General features: G+C 44.1%; 1 protein-coding gene across 2 annotated transcripts in view; it reads right to left on the bottom strand.

Moving 5' to 3' along the window:
* Nucleotides 1-19725: 19725 nt before the first annotated feature.
* Nucleotides 19726-24550, bottom strand: part of STX2 (syntaxin 2) — a 25310-nt gene continuing 20485 nt past the window's right edge. For both annotated transcript variants that reach the window (XM_015825147.1, XM_015825148.1), the window contains 2 exons: nucleotides 22480-22590; nucleotides 19726-19814 (listed from right to left, as the gene is read on the bottom strand). In XM_015825147.1, the coding sequence (XP_015680633.1) occupies nucleotides 19737-19814; nucleotides 22480-22590 (189 nt within the window). In that variant the 3' untranslated portion in view covers nucleotides 19726-19736. The remainder of the gene's footprint in view (nucleotides 19815-22479; nucleotides 22591-24550) is intronic.

Genomic DNA, 24550 nt, shown 5'->3' on the forward strand with positions numbered 1-24550 from the left:
AAAGAAGAAAAAGAAGAAGAAGAAGAAGAAGAAGAAGAAGAAGAAGAAGAAGAAGAAGAAGAAGAAGAAGAAGAAGAAGAAGAAGAAGAAGAAGAAGAAGAAGAAGAAGAAGAAGAAGAAGAAGAAGAAGAAGAAGAAGAAGAAGAAGAAGAAGAAGAAGAAGAAGAAGAAGAAGAAGAAGAAGAAGAAGAAGAAGAAATTCTTGAATAACAATTCTCAGTTGCCATTGCCCCTGTAGTTCAAAAGTATCTCAAGTTACTGATCTCTGCCTTGGGGCAAAAGATAGAAAAAGCAATTGATGAGGAGACCCACAAAAAGTCTGTATTCTAATAGAAGGTAATCTTTGTACTCAGAGTTGAACTTGGGTCTCTGAGCGTAGTGGTTCTCTTGCAGACGTTTCATTACCTAACTAGTTAACACAATCAGAGCTGGAAGGAAGGATCTGCAAGGAAACAGCCAAGCTCAGAGAGTACCAAGGCCCCCAAAATTAGAACAATTAATCAGTGGAACAACTTGCCTCCAGAAGTTGTGGATGCTTTTAAAGAAGAGACTGGGCAGCCATTTGTCTGGAATGGTGTAGCAGGGTCTCCTGCTTCAGCAGGGGGTTGGACTAGAAGACCTCCAAGATCCCCCCAACTCTGTTATTCTGTAACATGTTTGCAATCATGTGAGGCCTTCAGGAGCAGGAGAAGTAGTTCAATAGAGTCACAAAGCCAAGGCGGGGGGGGGGGGGTTAGACTAGAAGACCTCAAAGGTCCCTTCCAACTCTGCTCTTCTTATTCTGTTAGTTGTTTCAGCCGTGCAAGGGAGCAACCGTGCCCGTATTGGCATGGACTTCACAGCTTCAGGGCATCAGGGCATCATCTTGGTATTTGAGTAAGTGTCAACCTTAGAAAGGAGCTAACTTTAGCAAAGTGTTTGAGGAGTCAGCCATCCTTAACCATCCAGGCTGGGCTCCAATTGCTATTCCTGTTTCATGCCGCGTTTGGCTCTCCTCCTTGAACGCTCCACTGCCAATCTTTGCACGTTTGATATTTATACTCCCTCGCCTGCCCCTCTAGAATAGCAGTCCCCCTCCACCCCAACGAAAGGGAAACATTACACATTTGCATAACCGTGGTCTCTTTTTGGCTCCCCCAAATAGCAGTGTCTTTTTAGGAAGCAATCAATTTCCGAGACAAACTGGAGGAAATCTCTCCACACTGACAATCGCGAAACGGCTGGCTGAAGGGGGCTGTTCAAAGCCATCCAAAACACAGGGCAGGAAAACACGAGGAAGCCCACCAGCATTCTCCCTGAAGCTGCCTATTCTGACACCCAACAAAGACCTACATTTGCAGCTCACCAGCCCTTCCTCAAAAAAGGTGATTAAAAATGATAAATCAGAACCAAGAGAGAGAAAAGACAGAATCGGTTGCTAGCTGCAAACACCAGCAGCGGACGAATAGAATAGAATAGAATAGAATAGAATAGAATAGAATAGAATAGAATAGAATAGAATAGAATAGAGTATAGAGAATAGAGAATAGGATAGGATGGAGAATAGAATAGAATAGAATAGAATAGCATAGCATAGAATAGAATAGAATAGAATAGAATAGAATAGAATAGAATAGAATAGAATAGAATAGACAGATTGTAAAAGAGAAGAGAAAGAATAGAATAGAATAGAATAGAATAGAATAGAATAGGGAATAGAATAGAATATAGAGAATAGAGAATAGGATAGGATGGAGAATAGAATAGAATAGAATAGAATAGAATAGAATAGAATAGAATAGAATGGAATGGAATGGAATGGAATGGAATGGAGTGGAGTGGAGTGGAGTGGAGTGGGGTGGGGTGGGGTGGGATAGAGTAGAGTAGAGTAGAGTAGAGTAGAGTAGAGTAGAATAGAATAGAATAGGAGCTGGAAGGGACCTTGAAGGTCTTCTAGTCCAGCCCCCTGCTCAAGCAGGAGAACCTATACCATCTCAGACAGGTGATTGTCCGGTCTCTTCTTAAAAATCTCCAGTGATGGAGCACCCACGATTTCTGGAGGCAGGCTGTTCCACTACTTGATTGTCCTCACTGTCAGGAAGTTTCTCCTTAATTTCAGGTTGCTTCTCTCTTTGATCAGTTTCCAACCATTGTTTCTTGTCCTGCCCTCTGGTGCTCTGGTGAATAACGTGACCCCCTCTGCCTTGTGGAAGCCCCTCAGATACTGGAATACTGTTATCATGTCTTCTCTATTTTACAAAGTCATCGTTGCATACAGAATTCATACCTTCCTTAATTCAAGAGATCTGCCAACAGCTTTGCAAGAGTCCTTCAGAGCCTCACTCTGAATGATCTTACCAAATTTTTACGAGGGGCAGGATCTGATTCTTCACCACTTCCTCCTCCCTTCCAGCAGGATCTGGGCCACTGAAAAGGTTTTTTTTTTTTAATTTATTCATTGACGTATCACTGGTTGTTTCTCCTCCCCACGTGTGAATAAAGGCTGAAATTCAAACCTTTGGATCTCTTTAGCCCTACTGAAACATTCAGAGGCAGACTTACACCTTCCACAACAAGGAACAGACTCCTTTGCATTTGTATCCGAAGTAAAGAAAAAGGGGCAGGTAAACGGGTCAACAGAAAAGATCTCCAATATTTTGGGGCAACCAGGATTAGATATTCTACAATTCGGAGAAAACTTGGTTCAGTCTATGATTCTCAGTTGGATGTGTAGGAAGGAAGGAAGGAAGGAAGGAAGGAAGGAAGGAAGGAAGGAAGGAAGGAAGGAAGGAAGGAAGGAAGGAAGGAAGGAAGGAAGGAAAGATCATCTGAAGTCTCTCAATCCAAAAAGCATCTAAGTATATCCTACATCTGGAGATGGAACCTTCAGGAGAACCTCCTTTTTAAATAAGACAAAGCCAATCCAGACATTCCAGAGACAATCCCATTTCAGGGCCAGACCTCATCCACAACAACATAAATGACTTCCTGTTTCAGAGGAACCCGAGATTGGTTGAACTGACATGATCCAGAGAATGAAGAGACTGTTCCAGAATTCTCCAGAACTTTCCATTTCTGGAGACAACATGGTTTACAGGTACCCAGAATGAAAGTCTGTAGAATAAGACGTCTATAATACCATCTTCACTTTAAAAGAGGGTCTCAAGCTTGAGGTAGACCAACGGAATTTGTAGGAAATAAGTGGGCCATCCTATCCCTCATTTAGAAGGTTCAGAAGCCAAAAGGCCAAATATAATGATTCTAAAGGACAACAGAAGCCCTCTGTGGTCTACTAATAAATGGATATTCTATGCTTAGCCATGATCAAATTTCTTCCAATTTTCTGTAGGCCAAAAATACCCCCCCCCGCCCGCTTCAGCAAAGAAATCATTCTATTAAGGACCAAAAATAAATCATTAAAACAAGCCAATTGTTTCTATATTTCACATCGCATCCAATTATTCTTCCCATCCACTTTCTTTTTTATTTTTTAACGTCGAGAAATGGGAATCTACTAGGAATGGATTAAAGAGCTTAGAGTACCTTGAAGGGATGGAGATAAGGGAGAGTTTGGCAGACCAAAAAAGAAAGGAAGGGGGAAAAAAAAAGATACTCATTTGAATAAACTCAGTAAGCATCTTCGTGGATGCCATAGCAACTCTGGAAAGACCCAAATATGAGGGGGGGGGGGAGAAATGCATTAAGCTTTTACGTGCTGGCTAGGGAATTAGAAGGCTCCTGGAGCCTTTAAGACAGATGCAGCATTAATTTGTCAATAACCAGGAGGCAAGTGGCTGTACTTTGAATAAATGTGTCAAACAAACAGTGATGGTGGTGGAACAGTAGCCCACTTCCTTCTATCCAGGACGTGGCATATAAGCGATGCTTGAGCAAGGTCCACACGATTGTCTGGGACGCTACACATCCTCTCCATGAGCAGTTTTCCTTGTTACCTTCTGGGAGAGGTCCCTTCCGACTCTGTTATTCTCTTCTCTTCTCTCTTCTCTTCCACTCCTCTCTCCACTCCACTCTATATTCTATTCTATTCTATTCTATTCTATTCTATTCTATTCTATTCTATTCTATTCTATTCTATTCTATTCCTTATTCTACTCCTTATTCTATTCTATTCTATTCCTTATTCTATTCTATTCTATTCTATTCCACTCTATATTCTATTCTATTCTATTCTATTCTATTCTATTCTATTCCACTCCACTCTATATTTTATTCTATTCTATTCTACTCCACTCTATATTCTATTCTATTCTATTCTATTCTATTCTATTCTATTCTATTCTATTCTATTCTATTCCACTCCACTCCACTATATTCTTATTCTTATTCTTATTCTATTCTATTCTATTCTATTCTATTCTATTCTATTCCACTCTATATTCTATTCTATTCTATTCTATTCTATTCCATTCCACTCCACTCCACTCCACTTCTCTATATTCTTATTCTTATTCTATTCTATTCCACTCCACTCCACTATATTCTTATTCTTATTCTTATTCTTATTCTATTCTATTCTATTCTATTCTATTCTATTCTATTCTATTCTATTCTATTCTATTCTATTCCACTCTATATTCTATTCTATTCTATTCTATTCTATTCTATTCTATTCTATTCTATTCCTATTCTATTCTATTCTATTCTATTCTATTCTATTCTATTCTATTGTTTCCTATCCACTTTCCATTCAGATCACAGTCTCAAGACAACTGCATACCAGCCACCGTCTCCACCCAAAGGATTTTAGTTGAGCAGCCTGGCCCAACAGAAGGCATGACAACTCACCACAGGCTTCTCCTGGCTGTCCAGCAAAACTGCAGTTCGTCACTTTAGGAACCGCAGGTGAATAAAAGGATTGTCTGGCTTGTAAACCACCCGTTTCCAGTGCCAATTCCTCTTTGTTCCCCCACATTTAAAAAAAACAAACCAAAAGGTTTGCCCCCACCCTAGAAAACGCAACAAAACTCTACCCAACTGAGTAGAAATTCAGCTTCTGGAAGTCATCCAAGGCCTTTTTTCTTTTTCCACTTCAAGAAGTCACAAAAGAGCAGCAAATTATTAGCTGTTTGATTCCTTAGTCCTATATTTATTTCTTTGATGCCCGTTCTACTTCGCTTTTCAGATGCCCTTTTCAGAGCTTCTAATCTGCGATTCTGCCTTGAGACTCTTATCAAAAGCTGGTCCATTTTTTTTTCCTTAAAGAAAAAAAAATTAGACGGTCAAATCCTATCTCCAGTGCTTTGTTCTGGATTAGGAGATCTTGGCGGATAAAAAATGTTGTTCTCGGTTTCAACAGTTCCCCTTCTTGAGAAGCCCACTACTCTTCTACACGTGGATCCAAGCATTCCACGGAATTGGATCTGGGGGCTATTATCAAAAAGGCCTACTTTTTTGTGTGTGAACAAAGAAGGGCGGATCTTTTTCTTTCTGGATTTGGTGGGAAGGGAGCAAATTTCTTTTTTGAACTGTGGTGTTGGAGAAGACTCTTGAGAGTCCCTTGGAGATCTAATCGGCCGATCCTGAAGGAAATCAACCTTGGCTGTTCCTTGGAAGGACAGATCCTGAAGCTGAAGCTCCACTATTTTGGCAACCTAATGAGGAAGATTCCTTGGAGAAGACCCCAATGGTGGGAAAGATGGACGGCAAAGGGAGAAGGGAGCAGCAGAGGAGGGTTAGATAGCATCATCAATGCAATGAACATGAATTTGGGCAAGCTCCAGGAGACAGTGGAGGATGGGGGGACCTGGCGTGCTATGGTCCATGAGGCCCCCAAAAGTCAGACACCGCTTAGTGACTGAACAACAACAAATTTCTTTTTAAAAAAACAACTGTTAGGCCTATTTTAGGCTTAAGCTATCACTAAATAAAGTCTCCTTCACATCAAGCTAACTTCATGGATGCATAGGGTTTCCTTGACAACGGGATGGAAAGAGATTCCCGCTGCTTGCTTTTAGCACGTTTGGGTTTTTTTTTTTTTTGTACCTCCTACAATGCTGAGGGGGTTCCTGATGGTCTTTCATCCCAATCCTAACTGGGTCAGGGCCGGCTTAGCTCCTATGTCTAGGGTTCTGAAGACCGAGAAGACCCTAAGTCTATGCCAAAACAGGGCTGAGATGGACCTACCTCCCACTTCAATTCTCTGCTTTCCTCCAGATCTTTGCTCAGTCACCTTCCCTGATGGACAATCAAGCAAGCAATGATTGTACGTGCGTGTCTGAATACGTCCCGCAGGGCTGTGGTAGAAGCGATCCTATTAAGGCAGAGGTCCCCAACCTTTTGGGCACCAGGACAGGTTCCATGGAGAGAGGTTTTTCCATGGACCAGAGAGTGTGGGGTTTTGTGTGCTGCCTGCATCCCATGGATAGGGCTTTGCTTGTTTGTGCGGACTGGTTGCTGGCATGCCACGGCTCCGTACTGGTCCACGGACCGGGGGTTGGGGACCCCTGTATTAAGGTGCCCACACATTTATTTACTAAGACGACCGACGGGCTCACGTTTTTTAGCTCAGGGCTGCTTTTGGAAGAGGGAGCTCTCCTCTCTGTCGCTATTTAGATCTTGTTTTAGCCTTGCTGATGGATTCCAGCACTTCACTTCTGTGGGCACTTTACAAAAACATTCAGATGAATGGGGTTTACAAAAATATTCAGATGAATAGAATTTTAACAAGAGCAAACCACGTGAAGCTACGCAGAACGAGAGTTGTTTTCCTCCCCCCCCCCCAAAAAAGGGGGAAGGTAAGAGATACAAGATCTCAGATGGACATCTGGCATTTGTTTGTTTTATTTATTTTCTATACCTGCCCATCTCAGGAATACAAGGTCCCAGATTAATTGACATCTAGCATTTGTTTGTTTATTTATTTTTATTTATTTCCTATATCTGCCCATCTCAGGAATACAAGGTCCCAGCTTAATTGACATCTAGCATTTGCTTGTTTATTTTCTATACCTGCCCATCTCAGGAATACAAGGTCCCAGATTAATTGACATCTAGCATTTGCTTGTTTATTTATTTTATTTTTTATATCTGCCCATCTCAGGAATACAAGGTCCCAGATTAATTGACATCTAGCATTTGTTTGTTTATTTATTTATTTTTATTTATTTCCTACATCTGCCCATCTCAGGAATACAAGGTCCCAGATTAATTGACATCTAGCATTTGTTTGTTTATTTATTTATTTATATTTATTTCCTATATCTGCCCATCTCAGGAATACAAGGTCCCAGATTAATTGACATCTAGCATTTATTTATTTATTTATTTTCTATGTCTGCCCATCTCTGGGCGGCTCACAATTCCAAAAAAAAAGAAAAGAAAAGAAAAAGAAAAGAAAAAAGTTGAAAGGAAAGAGGTCCCGTGGCCTGTTTAACGTTACAACAGTACTGGGGGAAAAAAATGACTTAAAACCGGTCCCCAGACTGACATCTCCGGTCACGGGATCAAAATGACCAGGCGCTCAGCAACCAGCACATACGTGCAATAGTTGCAGCGTGATCACCCTTTGCGGTCACGTGATCACCCTTTGCGGTGTTCCTAGTTGGCTTCTTATTAATGACCGCAGGATTCATTTAACTGCAGTGATTCGCTTAACGAACAGGGCAGAAAAGTTCATACAATCAGACGTAATTCACTTAACAACCGGGTTGGGCCAAGAGAAAGAGACTGGCCCAAAGTCACCCAGTCAGCTTTCATCCCAAAGGCGGGACTAGAACTCACAGTCTCCTGGTGATTGGCCCAAAGGTACCCAGCCGGCTTTCATGGCTAAGGTAGGACTAGAACTCACCGTCTCCTGGTGATTGGCCCAAAGTTACCCAGCTGGCTTTTATGGCTAAGGCGGGACTAGAACTCACAGTCTCCTGGTGATTGGCCCAGTTACCCAATCGTCTTTCACAGCTAAGGTGGGACTAGAATTCACAATCTCTTGGTGATTGGCCCAAAGTCACCCAGTCGGCTTTCATGCTTAAAACGGGAGTAGAACTTGTCATCTCCTGGTGACTGGCCCCAAATCATCCAGCTGACTTTCATGCCTAAGACAGGATTAGAACTCATGCACTCCTGGTTTCTAGTCTGGTTTCTGGTGGCTTAACCACTATATCTATACCTATACATGGACCCGTACACAAATACACACACACACACATTTGCACACTCAGAAGCTCCCCAAAGGGTATGTAATTTCCACGCCAATGAAAGCCCTCCATTGCAGAACCAGCTTATCAAACCCCAAGGATGGATAACTTTGAAATTCAAGAGGGTGTCGGATCCCATCCTCCTCCAAGGGAAGTGTGGTGGACCCTCTTCTCCCAACCACTCAGAGGCAGCCAAGATGCAAAAGGCAAAGAGGTACTTGGAAACCCCATGGTGGATTTCATCCCAAACATTTCATGTCTCAAGAGACAGACAAAGACAGAAAGGGGGAAAGAGAAGGAGAGAGAGAGAGGGAGAGAGAAGAGAGGGAGAGAGAGGGGAGGAAGAGAGGGAGGGAGAGCGTGGGAGAGAGGGAGGGAGAGGGAGAGGGAAGGAGAGAAAGGGAAGGGAGAAGGAGAGAAGGGGGAAGGGAAGGAGGGGAGGGAGGGAGAGAGAGATATGATAGATAGATAGATAGATAGATAGATAGATAGATAGATAGATAGATAGATAGATAGATAGACAGATAGAATATACTGTACATAGATGATAGATAGATAGATAGATAGATAGACAGACAGACAGACAGACAGATAGAATATACTGTACATAGATAATAGATAGATAGATGATAGATAGATACATAGAATATACTGGAGATAGATAATAGATAGATAGATAGATAGATAGATAGATAGATAGATAGATAGATAGATAGATAGATAGATAGATAGATAGATAGATAGATAGATAGATAGACAGACAGACAGACAGAGACAGACAGAGACAGACAGACAGACAGATAGATAGAGAATATACTGGAGATAGATAATAGATAGATAGATGATAGATAGATAGAATATACTGGAGATAGATGATAGATAGATAGATAGATAGATAGATAGATAGATAGATAGATAGATAGATAGATAGATAGGTAGGTAGGTAGGTAGGTAGGTAGGTAGGTAGGTAGGTAGAATATACTGGAGATAGATAATAGATAGATAGATAGATAGATGAGAGAGAGAGAGAGAGAGAGAGAGAGAGAGAGAGAGAGAGAGAGAGGCATAATGACAGCAGGCATTTTAAGGCTCAAAGCCTGCCTGGAAAAGCCACGGATCCCATGAAACCAAAGAGGAAGGAAGTGAAACTGGAGGACTGGGGGTGGGGGAGGGAGCAGAAAGACATTGATTAGCAGGATGACAAAGTTTCCCCTCGGTGGTGCAGACAGACATTCAGACCGTGGCTGCAAAGAAGCAACTTCAAACATCAGCTTTCAGAAGAGGCCAAGATCATATCCGGGGGGAGATGACACAGGGTTTTCCTTTTCCTTTTCCCATTTTTTTTTTTTTATAAAAAAGATGCACGTACTTTCTCCTCTTAATCATGCATCACCCAAAGAGAGGACGGTGGTGGGGGTGGGCAGGCGAGGGGGACAGAGGCAAGGAAGAGCAAAGGGCCAAACGGCAGAGAAGCTGGAGAGAAAGAAAAAAAAGGAAAGAGAGAGAGAGAGAGAGAGAGAGAGAGAGAGAGAGAGAGAGAGAGAGAGAGAGAATAATCTAGCAAAAGGGTTTAATCCGGTGCAGATCTTATGCTGCCGGCCTAGAGACAGGCCGTTTCTTCCAACCGGTCAGCCAACCAGCCAAGCTCCCCTATCTAGGAAGCTTTTGAAGGACATCAAAGCCCCCCCCCCAGCCCCAAACAGCTACATTCCAGCAGAATACGAAAGTTTGGCTGCTATCCGGATGACCTCTCCTGCAGTGGGGTGGTTGGTCAGCCCCGAAAGGGGTTAGAGAGGGGAGAGAAAATTTAAAAAAGAGAGGAGACAGAGGCAGAAAGAGAGAGACACACACAGAGAGAAAGAGAGAGAGGGAGGGAGAGAAAAAAAAAAAAAGAGAGAGAGAGAGAGAGAGAGAGAGAGAGAGGCCAAGGATGGGTGACCCTCTTAAGCCAGTTAAGCAGATAAAGCTATTTTTAGGAAGAAGGAGCAGAATGGCAGCAGACCATCAGCCAAACGTAAAAAAAAATGAAATAAATCCCTCCGTGCCTTACCTTCAGAATGCAGCTTTCCCCTAGAAACAGGAGGTTGCAAACCAGAGTGGAGAAGAGAGAGAGAGAGGCAGGAGCAGGGAAATAATCAGTTGGAAAATAAAATCACTCTCGGTCTGGACTTGGGTGGCCGCTGTCCTGAGAGGAGGAAGAAGAGGAGGAGGAGGAGGAAGAGGAGAAGGAAGAAGCAGAAGAGCCGGCAGCCCCCGTGCGCCCGTGAGCTGTCCAAAGGCTCTTGGGACTGTGTGCGGGGAGGCAGGCAGGGTGCATCATTGGCCATGCAGCAGGCGCCCCAGCCTATGGAACAGCGGCACTTTGGCACGCCTGTGCCGTGCACAGAACCCACACGCACACGCACAGCCTGGACACACACCAAGANGAGAGAGAGAGAGAGAGAGAGAGAGAGAGAGAGAGAGAGAGAGAGAGAGAGAGAGGCATAATGACAGCAGGCATTTCAAGGCTCAAAGCCTGCCTGGAAAAGCCACGGATCCGATGAAACCAAAGAGGAAGGAAGTGAAACTGGAGGACTGGGGGTGGGGGAGGGAGCAGAAAGACATTGATTAGCAGGATGACAAAGTTTCCCCTCGGTGGTGCAGACAGACATTCAGACCGTGGCTGCAAAGAAGCAGCTTCAAACATCAGCTTTCAGAAGAGGCCAAGATCATATCCGGGGGAGATGACACAGGGTTTTCCTTTTCCTTTTCCCATTTTTTTTTTTATAAAAAAGATGCACGTACTTTCTCCTCTTAATCATGCATCACCCAAAGAGAGGACGGTGGTGGGGGTGGGCAGGAGAGGGGGACAGAGGCAAGGAAGAGCAAAGGGCCAAACGGCAGAGAAGCTGGAGAGAAAGAAAGGAAAAAAAGGAAAGAGAGAGAGAGAGAGAGAGAGAGAGAGAGAGAGAGAGAGAGAGAATAATCTAGCAAAAGGGTTTAATCCGGTGCAGATCTTATGCTGCCGGCCTAGAGACAGGCCGTTTCTTCCAACCGGTCAGCCAACCAGCCAAGCTCCCCTATCTAGGAAGCTTCTGAAGGACATCAAAGCCCCCCCCCCCCAGCCCCAAACAGCTACATTCCAGCAGAATACGAAAGTTTGGGTGCTATCCGGATGACCTCTCCTGCAGTGGGGTGGTTGGTCAGCCCCGAAAGGGGTTAGAGAGGGGAGAGAAAATTTAAAAAAGAGAGGAGACAGAGGCAGAAAGAGAGAGACACACAGAGAAAGAGAGAGAGGGAGGGAGAGAAAAAAAAAAGAGAGAGAGAGAGAGAGAGAGAGAGAGAGAGAGAGAGAGAGAGAGAGAGAGAGAGAGAGAGAGAGGCCAAGGATGGGTGACCCTCTTAAGCCAGTTAAGCAGATAAAGCTATTTTTAGGAAGAAGGAGCAGAATGGCAGCAGACCGTCGGCCAAACGTTAAAAAAAATGAAATAAATCCCTCCGTGCCTTACCTTCAGAATGCAGCTTTACCCTAGAAACGGGAGGTTGCAAACCAGAGTGGAGAAGAGAGAGAGAGAGGCAGGAGCAGGGAAATAATCAGTTGGAAAAATAAAATCAGAGGAACGAGCTCTCGGTGGTCTGGACTTGGGTGGCCGCTGTCCTGAGAGGAGGAAGAAGAGGAGGAGGAGGAGGAGGAGGAAGAGGAGGAAGAAGCAGAAGAGCCGGCAGCCCCCGTGCGCCCGTGAGCTGTCCAAAGGCTCTTGGGACTGTGTGCGGGGAGGCAGGCAGGGTGCATCATTGGCCATGCAGCAGGCGCCCCAGCCTATGGAACAGCGGCACTTTGGCACGCCTGTGCCGTGCACAGAACCCACACGCACACGCACAGCCTGGACACACACCAAGATGGCTTTCCTGGGCTGGGCGGAGAGCTCTTCCACCACCACCCGAGCATCGGCGGCCTGCCTCGGCCAGGCCCACCTGCTGGAGAGGGTGGATGGAGAGAGAGACCAGAGCAGCATAATGCGGGGAAATTAAGCCTGGGGAAGGGGAGGTGGGCCAGGAGGGTGGGGAAGAGCTAGCGGGATGAAGAGCTTCAGCTTCCCCCCCTCCCCCTGCCAAGGCTGGCACGGCAATGTTTCTCAACAGGTCTTGGGGAGAACCCACCAGGAGATGGATGGATGGGATGGTAGGAGAAGCTGGTAAGAGGGTCCTGGAGACAGATGGGCCCAAGCACAAACCTACCTTTGAAAAATCTCCCCTCTGAAAGGTATTTCAGAGGGGTTAGCTGGAGGCTTCCAACCAAGGGGTCCTCCTTGTCCCCCCCTCCCCTTCCTGTCTTTTGACAAAAGAAGACTGCAAATCAACTTGCATTCCCAATTTGCAACTTCTCACTGGGTGATCAGGCAGCTGCCTAGCAACTGGAAGGAGGAGGAGGAGGAGGAGGAGGAGGATGAAAGAAGAGAAATGGGAACACCACGGGACCCACGAAAGCAAGATCTGATCATGTTTGCGTTGGGCCAGGTGAGATGAGCTGTTTTAAAAGGGGGGGGGGAGAGAGAATATGTCATATCTTTTCTTGTACGCCTGTCAAAGCTATTTTTTTAGGAATCGGACGATCAGTGCAAGAGCCGCGGTCCTTATTTCAAGCAAAGGGCTTTTCTGCAAATGAACCTTCTCCAACGTAGGAGACGACAGAAGGCATCTTCCCAAGCTGACGTACCAGGCGTGTCCATAAAATGGACGTGGATGTCCCAGCAGATTGGACAGAGAGGGGTCTCTGCAGCCACAAGAGGTCCTTCTGGGACTGCTTCCTCGGCTGTTCCATGTTTCTTGGCTGTGTTCCACCAGGCCTTCCTGTATTCCTTCAGTAGATACTTGTTCCTGCTATTGTTAAACTGCAGGTAGTGATCACAGTTCTCACGCTGTCACCTTTACAGCTAATAACATGGGAAGAATCCCCAAGCCTTTTTCTCCACCCATTATGCAGCTGTGGGCTGTGCCGTCTCTTATCTGACTGTTCCCTAAAGAGCATCTCTTCTCCCCATTTCCAAAGGTCTTTCTCACATACCATTACAGCCCCCTCCTTTGCGACCTAAGAAACTAGGGAGGGTCCCTTCTGAGTGTCTTTCTTTGCCTTTTATGCAGCCCTGGGCTACGCTGTCTCTTATCTGACTGTTCCCTAGGCAGCATCTTGTCTCCCCATTTCCCAAGGTCTTTCTCACAGCCCCCTCCTTTACAGCCTAAGAAACTAGGGAGGGTCCCTTCTGAGTATCCTTCTCCACCTATTATGCAGCTCTGGGCTACACTGTCTCTTATCTGACCATTCCATAGGCAGCATCTCTTTCCTCCATTTCCCGAGGTCTTTCTCACATACCATTACAGCCGTCTCCTATACAGCCTGAGAAGTTAGTGAGGGCCTCTTCTACCTCTTTCTCCACCCATTATGCAGCTGTGGGCTATGCAGTCTCTTATCTGACTGTTCCCTAGAGAGCATCCTGTCTCCCATCTCCCTAGGTCTTTCCCACATACCATTACAGCCCCCTCCTTTACGGCCTAAGAAACTAGGGAGGGTCCCTTCTGAGTATCCTTTTCCACTTATTATGCAGCTGTGGGCTGCGCTGTCTCTTATCTGACTCTTTCCTTGGCAGCATCTCTTCCCCCATCTCACAAGATCTTTGTCACATTCCCTTTACAGCCGCCTCTTTTACAGGATGAGAAACTAGGGAGGGTCCCTTCTAAGCATCTTTCTCCATCCATTATACAGCTGTGGGCTATGCTGTCTCTTCTCTTATCATTCCCTATGGAGCTTCTCTTCTATTTGTCTCCCAAAGTCTTTCCCACATACCCTAACCATCTCTTTTACAACCTGAGAAACTAGGGAGGGTCCCTTCCGAGCCTCTTTCTCCACCCATTTTGCAGTTGTGGGCGATGTGATCTCTTATCTGATTCCTTCCTTGGCAGCATCTCTTCCCCCATCTCACAAGGTCTGTGTCACATTCCCGTTACAGCCGCCTCCTTTACAGGATGAGAAACTAGGGAGGGTCCCTTCTAAGCATCTCTCTCTACCTATTATCCAGCTCTGGGCTATGCTGTCTCTTATCTGACCTTTCTCTCGGCAGCATCTCTTCTCCCGGTCTTCCAAGGTCTTTCCCAGGTGCCATTACACTTCTCTTCCAAATCTTAAGCAAACAAAACAAAAAATTTAGGCGCTCCAGAAGCTAAATGGCAAGCTTTAGAAATCACGGGCGTATACCTCTGAAGTAGGATCCAGCAGTTGGTAAAAGGGTCTGTTTGGATGCACACCCTGAAATTATTATTATTTTTAAAACAGTAAAATGATTTCTAAACGTTCGCAGGTTTTCCATTTCAAAGAGATGGCAATCCCCTTATGGATCATTGTTTACCCCATGAACCTCTAAGCTGATTACAAAGACTTGATCCCTCGATCTGAGAAAGCACAAGAAGCCTAAACACGGACATCCTGAGATTCCCCATCAATGGTTCTCGTTTTCTTTCTCAGTTGAGAGTTTTTTGTTCATCTCATGTCTGAATGTGTTCTTGTTGCTAATTTTTTCCCCAGTTTCTTAAGCATTCTGGCACATATCGAATGCATCAGATTGAAAGATGCTGGGCTAATCCAAGATTCTTCCTTACCCAAATGGAGAACCTTTGCAAAAGAGACTAGGATGGTCTGTTTCTGTAAACGAGGATGGAGCCAGGATTCTAGAAGTCACCAACTTGGCCAATGATGAGAAATAATAGTGAGTCTTCAGCAACATCTGTAGGGAAAGGTTCCTATCTCGTCTTTGGACATAAGGGAATGAGAGGACCTCTTGTTTTCCAAACGTATGACATCTTCCAATGGATCCATGGGATATTGGAGTTAGGCCAACCAGCAAGGCATGGCTTCCTCTTTGCAGCCATCAAGTTAACTTGAGTGATCTTGAGACCATCAACGCCTCAGATAAAACTGGTGAATGGACTCTAAACTCCGGTCAAAATACGGCATTCCATCCAAATTAGGGGAAGGAACAGCTATACTTAGCTTTGATCTGACTTTATTTTAAATTGGTCAAAATGAATGAAGGCCTACAGGAGACGGTAGGTCCTGGTTAAACCTTGGCTGGTCCAAAAAAACCCAAGCTAGAGTAGACCGACAATCTGTAGATGGGAGACTGCCAGAAAATCCCATGGATGTCTTGATCTGAAAAGTTTGGGTGGATAGGTGGGAACTCTTTCTGGGCAAGATAAACTCCATGCTATTGTCAAGGAGACTACATGGACATGACTTTGAGGGCAATGGGAAAAAGAGTCCAGATGCCCTCTACTGTTCAGTTACAATCTGCGCAACTGACAAAATTATTTCGGCGTAAAGTGGAAAGGGGGGAGGGAATGATAAAATACATTCAGAAAAGGGGTGAAGAATTTCAAGGCAAAAATCTGAACATTATTAACTGGAAAAAGACTTAAAAAAAACCCCACACATTCTTCCAGTTTCTAACTTCTCAGTTCCTGAAGTGTAGTCCAGTGTATCCAGGAGTTCTGATGCATCTGTTCAGGTGTCCTTCTGAAGACCCAAGAAAGAACAACAACTGTTCAGACTTCCAGATATAACCGTAGCTCCTTGGATATGCAGATATTGAAATTAAACCCTGAAAGCATAATATAGAGGATTCTCTTGTTTCCTCCACGCCTCCAATATATGAAGAGAAGAAAGATGATTAAGAGACACCTACTTCAGCAGAAGATCAGGGGCTGTCTCAGCTTATGAACTTGGCTAAGGTCTTCTCAAGATGTCATTATTTTTAGAGACGAGGAATATTAGACATGTTCCTGAATCTCTTTCACACTGTAGAAGTCACCCATTGAGACTTTTCTAGTCCCCTTTTATAAAAGGGTTTACAAGACAGGTCTTTATTCCACTGCACACCATGGATGGATGGATGGATGGATGGATGGATGGATGGATGGATGGAAGGAAGGAAGGAAGGAAGGAAGGAAGGAAGGAAGGAAGGAGCAATAGCAACAGCCCTTAGACCAGTGTTTCTCAACCTTGACCATTTTAAGGCATGTGGACTTCAACTCCCAGATTTCCACAGCCAGCATTGCTGGCTGTGGAATTCTGGGAGTTGAAGTCCACATGCCTTAAAATAGTCAAGGTTGAGAAACACTGCCTTAGACTTATATACTGCTTCACAGTGCTTTACAGCCCTCTTTAAGCAGTTTACAGAGTCAGCCAGTTGCCCTCAACAATCTGGGTCCTCATTTTACCGACCTTGGAAGGATGGAAGGCTGAGTCAACCTTGAGCCGGTCAGGACTGAACTCCAGGCTGTGGGCAGAGTTTGGTAGGGAGAGAGAGAGAGGAAGGAAGGAAGGAAGGAAGGAAGGAAGGAAGGAAGGAAGGAAGGAAGGAAGGAAGGAAGGAAGGAAGGAGCAATCGCGCTAGCAATAGCCCTTAGACTTACATACCACTTCACAGTGCTTTACAGCGCTCTCTAAGCGGCTTACAGAGTCAGCCTCTTGCCCCCAACAATTTCGGTCCTCATTTTACTGACCTCGGAAGGATGGAAGGCTGAATCAACCTTGCGTCAATTAAAAAAATAAATTGCTTGAACATATTGCATTGTTTTTTTTGTAGGAAGCTCTGAAATGAACTAAAAGATGATTAGAAAAGGGCTAGGATTTTGCATGCCTGCAATGCCTAGGATATAGTACTGATTTTTAAATCATTGTTTCTCATAATGCTCATTATTTTATTGTTTTGATGTTAGGAAGCAGAGAGACTGCCGACATTGCAAAGGCCTGGGCACAGATGAAAGGGAGAGGGTGGGTCTTCACAACCATCTTGGTTGTAATCCTGATCAATTCCAGCTAACCAAACCTCCCTTTTTTTAGCCAACACAAAACCCTCTTCGGAGCTCTCTACAGGAGATTCTTGAAAGCTATTGCTGTAGCATCGTGAAAAAAAAAACACGCATGAAAAACAGAAACCAGCAAGGACTACATTTTTAGGAAGTTTGTTTATATCCAAAGCACTTTTTTTTCTGTATTGAGGATGTCAAGCTCCCATTTTAAAAAAGACCATAAAAATAAACTTAAAAGCCTTGAGGCAGAGGTGTCCAACCTTGGCCACTTTAAAACCTGTGGAATTGGGAATTCTGGGAATTGAAGTCCACAGGTCTGAAAGATGGCAAGGTTGGACACCTCTGCCCTCAGCTTAAATAGTCTGAGTTTTCCCTCTTCCCAATTTATTTTCAAACCTCTCTCCGTGAAGAGAAGCTGTTATTATTTTTTTTACAGCCATAAACAAATCCATTATTCTTTCAGAGCGTATCCTCGCAAGCTAAGTCAAACCCATTGACAAGCGAAGTCAACATCGGAGGCCGAGCTGTCCCATTTTAAAACGTTTGAGAAGTTCCACACCTCAGAAGAACTGATACTTCAAAATGCCAACTCCTAAAATTAGCCTCCAGGTCCTTAAAGCGCGTACAAAATGCCCTCGAAATGTGTCAAATAAAATGGGAAGGAAACGGATTAGCTGCAAGGTAAAATAAAGCTGTCATTAATGCTTGAACGAAAACGCCAAAGGAAGAGCATGCCCAAGCAGGTTTTGTTAAAAAACAAATAAGGCACCTATCACCGTTTATTTCATTCTCGGCATAAATATCTACATATATAATTTCACAATAAGAAAGCAAAACACAGTTACATGTGCGTATATTTACAGGAATAATACTATGCCCAAAACAAAACAGTAAAGCGAGGTTAAGACACAACTTGTTTCGGTGGCCTCTGAATTGTTTATAAAAATTCTTAACAGCTGGACATCCCGGGTTCAGACCTAGAGGGAAATATGTAACCCACCCCATTAAAGTCCGCAGGACTTCAGTGCCACTAGCCACCATCAAACTGAGATCTTTGCAAACCGAATCAACTCTTGGGAGTCAGCTCTTCCAACAAAATCAGGGTTTAATTTAAGACGAATGCCTTAAAAAGATGATCGCAAAGACCTTTATTCGTCATAGTTCCTCGGCGGGCTAGCAACAAGAAAAGTGAGGACTGAATGCACTTTAGACCAAGTTGTAACACAATCCCAGTTTTACTCCGCTAGTAAGTAAGCCCCTTTTCCTTTCATATTCCAGCTTAGGTGAATTAAGAAATAAAATTCAACTTGAAGGCAACTTTGTTCCCCATTGTTAAGACTTCTGTGTGTGCAACCTAAAATTTCATTTTCAACAGCCGCCTTGCTAACTTTATGGAGAGCTGCAGAACCAACTTTGCAAACTCACAGTGCCCAAATCACACAAAACAGATCTTCTCCAGTTCTTTGACTAAAGGGGTTCAAAGATGCAGCAAAGGCCATTCTCAAAGGCAGCTTAAAATCAGGGGCAAACAGCCCCCCTCCCACTCATCTCCACATGCTTTTTGAGTGTTTAGGAAAGAAAAATCTGAAATTAAAACAGACACGCACAAAACAAAATAGCTTAATAAACTTCACAGTGTATTATCTTTAAGGTGAGGAAGGCTTGGTTCACACATGACACTAAAGTTGGGTTTAGTGTTAAGCTTTCCAGGGAAGCAGGAAGATGGCGGAGCTGAGAATTGGGATCCTGCACGCTCTTCGTCCTCTGAAGGATCATAGGATTCAAGTCAAGGTTAATTTCATTTTCTGAGACAATGGGCTAATTGTGAATTTCCGTGGACAAGATGGTTTTAAACTAAGATTAGTCAATTTCAAGTTGTGTCAATTTCAAGCCCTGGGCTAATTTGGTAGTTAATTTAACTGAGCAGAGTTTACTTTAAATTAGGACCACTGGCTCAAATGTAATGCCAAAGTACTTCCTGTATACAAAAAAAGACAACATTTTTGATCAGCCAGAGGACAATTGAGTGTGATGACTGAATCCTAGCCCTGACTTTGCCCCAGCTTTATGTGTGAACCAGGTCAGCCTGGGACAACAAGTAAACTAACATTATTTAACAACAGTGCTGACGTTTCCCCAAAACAGTGTGCAGTTTTGCTGCTAGAAAAGGAGGCACTTAAGATTTCCACCCTGTGGTCTTGAAGCGATTAAAACGTTGAAAACATTTTGTTTACCGATATTATGCAGCAGTTTTAAGATGATTTAAAAACGCACGACAACTGGAGAGAGAGGAGAAAGCCACTTTATGTCCCAATCCCAATCATTTTTGCTTAAAAATAAAACGCAATTATTCTCATGAAACATACCTCTGAAACATAGTGTTTACGGCTACAGTCAATGGCAAATATGGCTGCTTTAATTTCAAACAAAGACAAATTTCAAGATCTCTATTTCTGGGTTATGAATCTACCCATTTCCAACTGGTAACACTGATGTACTGGACGTTTGCAACCCGTCATATATATTTGCATGTATTGTAAATTAAAGCAGCCTTTAAATGAGTCCACATCAGAGGTGTTCCAGCTTCCTTCATGTTTGTTTCAGGTCTGCAGATATCAAAGCGTTAAGAGTCCTACAAGACAACTACTAATTTTGCCATCTTGGAAAACAGAAAATCCTTGTTATGGCAAGAAAAGGCATCTTGATGAGAACTTGGCTGCCCTGTGGAAGAGATTCAGGAGATTCCCCACCTCCGAACGAAGGCTAGGAGAAGTGTGCAGCTAGGATAACTCCAAGGATAACAATCAAGACAGTGACACAAATTAGCATGAACATCAGTTTCTGCAAAGAGAGGGGAAACTAGGGTTAGCGCATCCCCCAAATAGTGACACACAGATGTATAAGAACCAAAGAGGCGAGATGTGAATTAACAGAACAACAGAATTCGAAGGCACCTTGGAGGTCTTCTAGTCCAACCCCCTGCTCAGGCAGAAAACCCTATACCATTTCGGACAAATGGTTGTCCAATTTCTTCTTAAAAACCTCCAGTGTTGGAGCACTCACAACTTCTGGAGGCAAGCTGTTCCGCTGGTTAATTGTTCTCACTGTCAGGAAATTTCTCCTTAGTTCTAGGTTGCTTCTCTCCTTGATGAGTTTCCATCCATTGCTTCTTGTCCTGCCTTCAGGCGCTTTGGAGAATAGCTTGACTCCCTCTTCTTTGGGGCAGCCCCTGAGATATTGGAAGACTGCTATCATGCCACCCCACGTCCTTCTTTTCATTAAACTGGACATACCCAATTCTTGCAACCGTTCTTCATGTGTTTTGGCCTCCAGTCCCCTAATCATCTTTGTTGCTCTTCTCTGCACTCCTTCCATTTTAGCATTTTCATCATAACAATACAGAGGCAAGCAATTTCAAGCAAGGAGGAATGGGGTATCCAACTGATCTAAAGAGTCAACTTCTCCCCAAAAGATCTGCTGAAATCTATCTAACATGCCTAGATCAGGAGGGGATTACAGACCGCGATCTTAATCCTCAACCTCCCTTCATCCCATCCTCTTGTATAAACTGATGAAAAACTATCTGTAAAATCCCAAACTTCCATCTTCCTACTAGCCTCCCCCCCCCCCAAAAAAAAGGGCCCCAGGGAAGCAGAGCAAAATCAACTGGATTTTAAGCCCAAGAAATATTGGAATGCAAACCAAAATACTTAGAGCAATTAGCCACTGGAGGTCTAAGACCCTGTTCAAATTCTGCTTTTTTGGTCTCAGAGGAGAGGCTAGGACAGTGGTGGCGAACCTATGGCACGGGTGCCAGAGGCGGCACTCAGAGCCCTCTCTGTGGGCACGCGCGCGGTCGTCCCAGTCCTAGGCCTTCAGCTGGGTTTTATAAAACCTTTTCGCTTTAGGCCTCCACCGCCATGTGCAAAAAAAAAAAGGTTCAATCAATCAGTCAATTTCAATTTCTCGCGGGGAAAAAAAAGATCTCGCAAAGTTGGAATTGATTGATTGAACTTTTTAGTCCCACCCAGTCTGCCGTTACCACTGCAGCCCCGCCCACCCAATGGGCCATACCTACCCAATTGGCCACACCTACCCAATTGGCCACACCCAGCCAATGGGCCACACACCCCGGCACCCGACGATGCATCAGTGGGTTTTGGGTTGCAGTTTGGGCACTTGGTCTCTAAAAGGTTCGCCATCACTGGGCTAGGAAGAAGGCAAGCGTACATACAACATTGCAGCGAGAATACAGATTACGGGTTTAGAAAAAAAAGGTTAACAGGTGAGGCCAGCTAGTCACCATTAGTACTTACTGGAGGTAGCAGAGACAGTTGCTCACGGGCAGTTATCTAAGCATCACGGCACCCCAACAGACAAGCCAATTATTAGAGCCAGTATAGCTAACAGCACCAGCACAATAATGAGAATAATCCATTTTTTCTGCCAAAGGAAAACAAGGCAATTCTCTCGGTTAAGGTGTTGTGTTTTTTTAGTTCTAAATGGAAATTGAGTCAGTTGTCAACAGGCAGAGAGGAACTCGGATACAGCAGCTGGAGCTCAAAATTAGTAAGCATTCCTTGACTTACAACCATTTGTTTAGTGACTGTTCAACATTACAACAAAAATGAGAGACTTACAACCGGTCCTTGAACATCTCCACATTCACCTGATCAAAAGTTGGGCGCTTGGCAACTGGCGCCTCTATTTAAGACAGTGGTTCTCAACCTGTGGGTCGGGACCCCATTTGGGGTCGATCGACCATTTCATGGGGGTCGCCAAGCAAGGCTGTCCGCCATTTTTTTTATCCGCCATTTTTTTTGTCCGCCATTTTTTTCCCCTTTTCCGGCGGGTGCCTTACCTCCCTTGGGCTGGGCCAGCTGGTGGTCGGCCTGCTCCGTCTCTGCCGCTTGCCAGCTACGCCTCGGCCGGCACAGGGGGCGGAACCACGCATGCGCGGTGCTCCCGGGCAGGGAAAGTCCTCCACTTACGACCGGTTGGGTAGTCCTCGACTTACAACCGGTTTAGTCCTCGACTTACAACTGGTTTAGTCCTCGACTTACGACCAGTTTAGTCCTCGACTTACGACCGGTTGGGGTCGCGGCATTAAAAAGGTTGAGAACCACTGATTTAAGATAATTGCATCGTCCCGGGCTCCTGCGATCACTATCTGTGACTTTCCCAGCTGGCTTCCGACAAGGGAAGTCAATGGGGGAAGCTGGATACGCTTAACGACTGCACAGTTCACTTAATAACTGTAGGGATTTGCTTAATAACTGGGGCCGAAAGGGCATCAAATCAGGCACGGCTCCACCTCTTAACAACTGCCATGCTTGGCAAGGCTTAGCCATGCTGACTCCCATTTTGGTTGTAAGTCCAGGACTCTCGGTAACCCTGGAAGGACTGTGGCACGGGAAGGACTGCGTGGCTCGCCAGACAACACACAACATAAAAAAAAAACCGTCCGGAAACAACGGATCAAGGTTTGCCCCACGGGAAGACTTACTCTACGCGCTTTACTTTGGTATTTGACAGCCTTCTTGGTCTCCTCCTTGGCGTGTTCTACGTAGTCCACTGCGTTCATCACGTTCTTTTCGATGCTGTTGACCATTTCGCCCTTTGAGGGGGAAAGCCAGACACACACAACAACAAAGAGCAGAATTTGGCAATTAATGTCACCGATGGAGGAGAATATTTGCAGCTCAGGGTTGAAAGGAGGGGTCCTTGGTGCTCTCTGAGCTTGTTTTCTTGCAGACGTTTCATCACCCTAACTAGGTAACATCATCAGTGCTAAGACTAATCAGCTAGTATTAGCACTGATGCTGTTACCTAGTTAGGGTCATGAAACGTCGGCAAGAAAACAAGCAAATTCTGAGAGCACCCAGGACCCCTGATCAATGTCCCCTTCTGGAATCCTTTCAACAACAACAGAATTGAGATGACACCCATTCAAATCAAGTCAAGGATGGGATGATTACGTGAGGATGACCAACGGTTATGATGGCATTCAAAGAAACAAAGATGGAAATGTTAGGCTGGCTTTATTTTTTTCATTTGAAGGTTGGAAGTTTAACTGGGGAATGCCAGGAAATCACATCAACAAGCAAAAGGAGAGTAAAAACAGAAAGCTGGATTACAAAGATGAGATTTATTTTATTTTGTAGAGCCTGCTCAGGACAGACCTTCTAATAGGGGGTGGAAGGCCACACATCTTCAAAAGTTGCCAAGGTTGGGGGGAAAAAAAATAAAAACGGTCTACGTAGATCCCCAGCTGCAGGAACTAAAATGAAGCCCATTCCAGCCAACAGTACTGAAATCTACCTCTATTAAAATGCTGGTCTATGCCATTAATGTGGGTTTGATGAAGCAATTTGGTGAATGGCGTGGGAAAAAGATGGACATATTACAGAAGAGAATTTACCTGGCACGTTCTATCCATCAGCAGACATAATCAGCAGCAATAAACAGCAAAATGTTTAAAAAGTTTGTTACAACATTCACTTCTAGGCCTTTTTCAAGAAAGGAACTTAAAAGTGTCAGCTCACGAAAATTCAGAGAGCAGGGTGACTTAGTTACGAAAACTAATTTCATCCTGTGGTAAGGATGAAAAACATTCATAAGCACATGGGATAATTTAGATAATGTTTGAAGGAAAGCCTTCTGGGAAAAGAGAATTCGAAACTAATCTTAACACCCCCATAATGGTTTCCAAAGAAATAGTCATAGCCACAAGCGCCCGAGAAATGTTTTTCAAACCAGAAAATATTTAGAATTTTTATCTGATTTACTGCCCCCTAATGCATATGAAAGGGGGGGGGGAAGCATCAAAAGAAGAAAGGTGACACTCATTTTCCTGATGGGCTGGATTTTCATGGAAACTCCTCTCAAATAATTGCGTAATTATTAGCATTATACAAAGACCTACCTGCCCCAGGAAACATCATTTAGTGACTTGGCTTTTATACCTCTAACTATCAAAGTCTCTTGGTAGTTTATATTGAAAACATGAAATGGGCATTACCAAATAAACAGAACCAATATAAAAATTAAACACACCCAATAATTAACAAGAACAGGGTGTTTTTTTTTAAATGATGCTTTAGCAAAACCAGGAAATGAAACAAACAAATCACACTCGCTGTCTTTGATTTCTAGATACCCCACCACTCTTACCCTGATAAGCCACATATAATGACTATTTTTTCCCATATTCAGTTATGAGAGACAGAAGGACTCAACTGAGGGCAAATCAGATGGATGGATGGATGGATGGATGGATGGATGGATGGATGGATGGATGGATGGATGGATGGATGGACAGGCAGGCAGGCAGGCAGGCAGGCAGGCAGATATAGACACACACAGAGAGATGAGACAGAGAGATCAGATATAGATATATAGATATAGATAGATAGGACTCAACTGTGGGCAAATTAAATGGATGGATGGATGGATGGATGGATGGATGGATGGATGGATGGATGGATAGATAGATAGATAGATAGATAGATAGATAGATAGATAGATAGATAGATAGATAGATAGATAGATAGATAGATAGATAGATAGATAGATAG

The sequence above is a fragment of the Protobothrops mucrosquamatus genome, unplaced genomic scaffold (assembly GCF_001527695.2).
Source record: "Protobothrops mucrosquamatus isolate PMUCROS unplaced genomic scaffold, P.Mucros_1.0 scaffold2514, whole genome shotgun sequence".
Lineage (NCBI taxonomy): Eukaryota > Metazoa > Chordata > Lepidosauria > Squamata > Viperidae > Protobothrops > Protobothrops mucrosquamatus.